Genomic DNA, 1,047 nt, shown 5'->3' with positions numbered 1-1,047 from the left:
AAAAAAAAAAAAAAAAAAAAAAAAAAGAAAAAAAGAAAGAAAAAAAAAAATAAAGTATAAGTGATAAAAATAATATAATTATAAAAAATATATTTTTTTAAAATATATAATACCTAACACAAGCAGCTTGTTGCAAACCATGTTCTATCATACCAGGATACAATGAAAGTAATGTTAATATTGCAGCGCATAATGGTTGAACAGGTGATTGATAAAAAACTATTCTTTTTTCTAACAAAAGTAGTTTAAACAATAAAAGAACTTTGTGACGAAATTGTAATATGAAATCTCTTGCAGACAATCCTATAAACATTAAATTCTTTTATATAAAAAATATTTATTCAAACTATTTTCATTCACATTAAAAATGCAATAATTCATAATTACCAACAAATATTTGCGGTGGTATTTGACTCTCACAACTCATACAAGAATTGAGATGATGATAAGTATCTTCTAATAATGACACTTTACTAAAGTCACCTTCTTCAAAGTATGCATGCGTTATCAAAGCCATTTTTACTTGAATATGACCATATAATGGTAAGGTACTTAAAACACAAACAGACTTTTGAACCGTACCTCTTGTTATGTCGGATGTACGATTTTTTAATTTCTGAAAATAAATAAATATTCTCCATTTATTCAGAATAAATACTTAAATAATATATTTTTCATAAAATTATGATTATAAAAGATGAATTTTTAATTTGCATAATTTCCAAGAAAAAAAAACTTTTTTTACAAATAAGGGATACAAATGTTTTATCATAAAATATATTTTTTCATAAAACTTATGATCAAATTTAGAAATTATTATTTCGAGATATAAAAGTTATTATTTTATCGCAGACAATCAATTTGTTTCACTTCAAAAATTATAATATACGTATAGGATTATATTCCGTTTCTTCCTTCAATTTTTTAACATAGAAAAAAAATTATTTCTCGTATAAAAATGTATTCATTTTTCAAATGTAAGTAAAATTTGTTCTCAAAATAAAATCTTTATAAATATCTTATACAATTAATTTTGATATTTGATTA

General features: G+C 21.5%; 1 protein-coding gene across 2 annotated transcripts in view; it reads right to left on the bottom strand.

Moving 5' to 3' along the window:
* LOC102677533 (late secretory pathway protein AVL9 homolog) overlaps positions 1-1,047 on the bottom strand; it is a 5,200-nt gene that overhangs the window by 2,732 nt on the left and 1,421 nt on the right. For both annotated transcript variants that reach the window (XR_004150997.1, XM_031512290.1), the window contains exons 3-4: positions 388-616; positions 114-303 (exon numbers count right to left, since the gene is read on the bottom strand). Coding sequence is in view for 1 of the 2 variants with exons in the window: in XM_031512290.1 (XP_031368150.1) it covers positions 114-303; positions 388-616 (419 nt within the window). In the remaining variant the exon portion in view is untranslated. The remainder of the gene's footprint in view (positions 1-113; positions 304-387; positions 617-1,047) is intronic.

The sequence above is a fragment of the Apis dorsata genome, unplaced genomic scaffold, assembly GCF_000469605.1.
Source record: "Apis dorsata unplaced genomic scaffold, Apis dorsata 1.3 scaffold_415, whole genome shotgun sequence".
Classification (NCBI taxonomy): Eukaryota; Metazoa; Arthropoda; class Insecta; order Hymenoptera; family Apidae; genus Apis; species Apis dorsata.
This window is presented reverse-complemented; position numbering and strand designations above follow the sequence as displayed.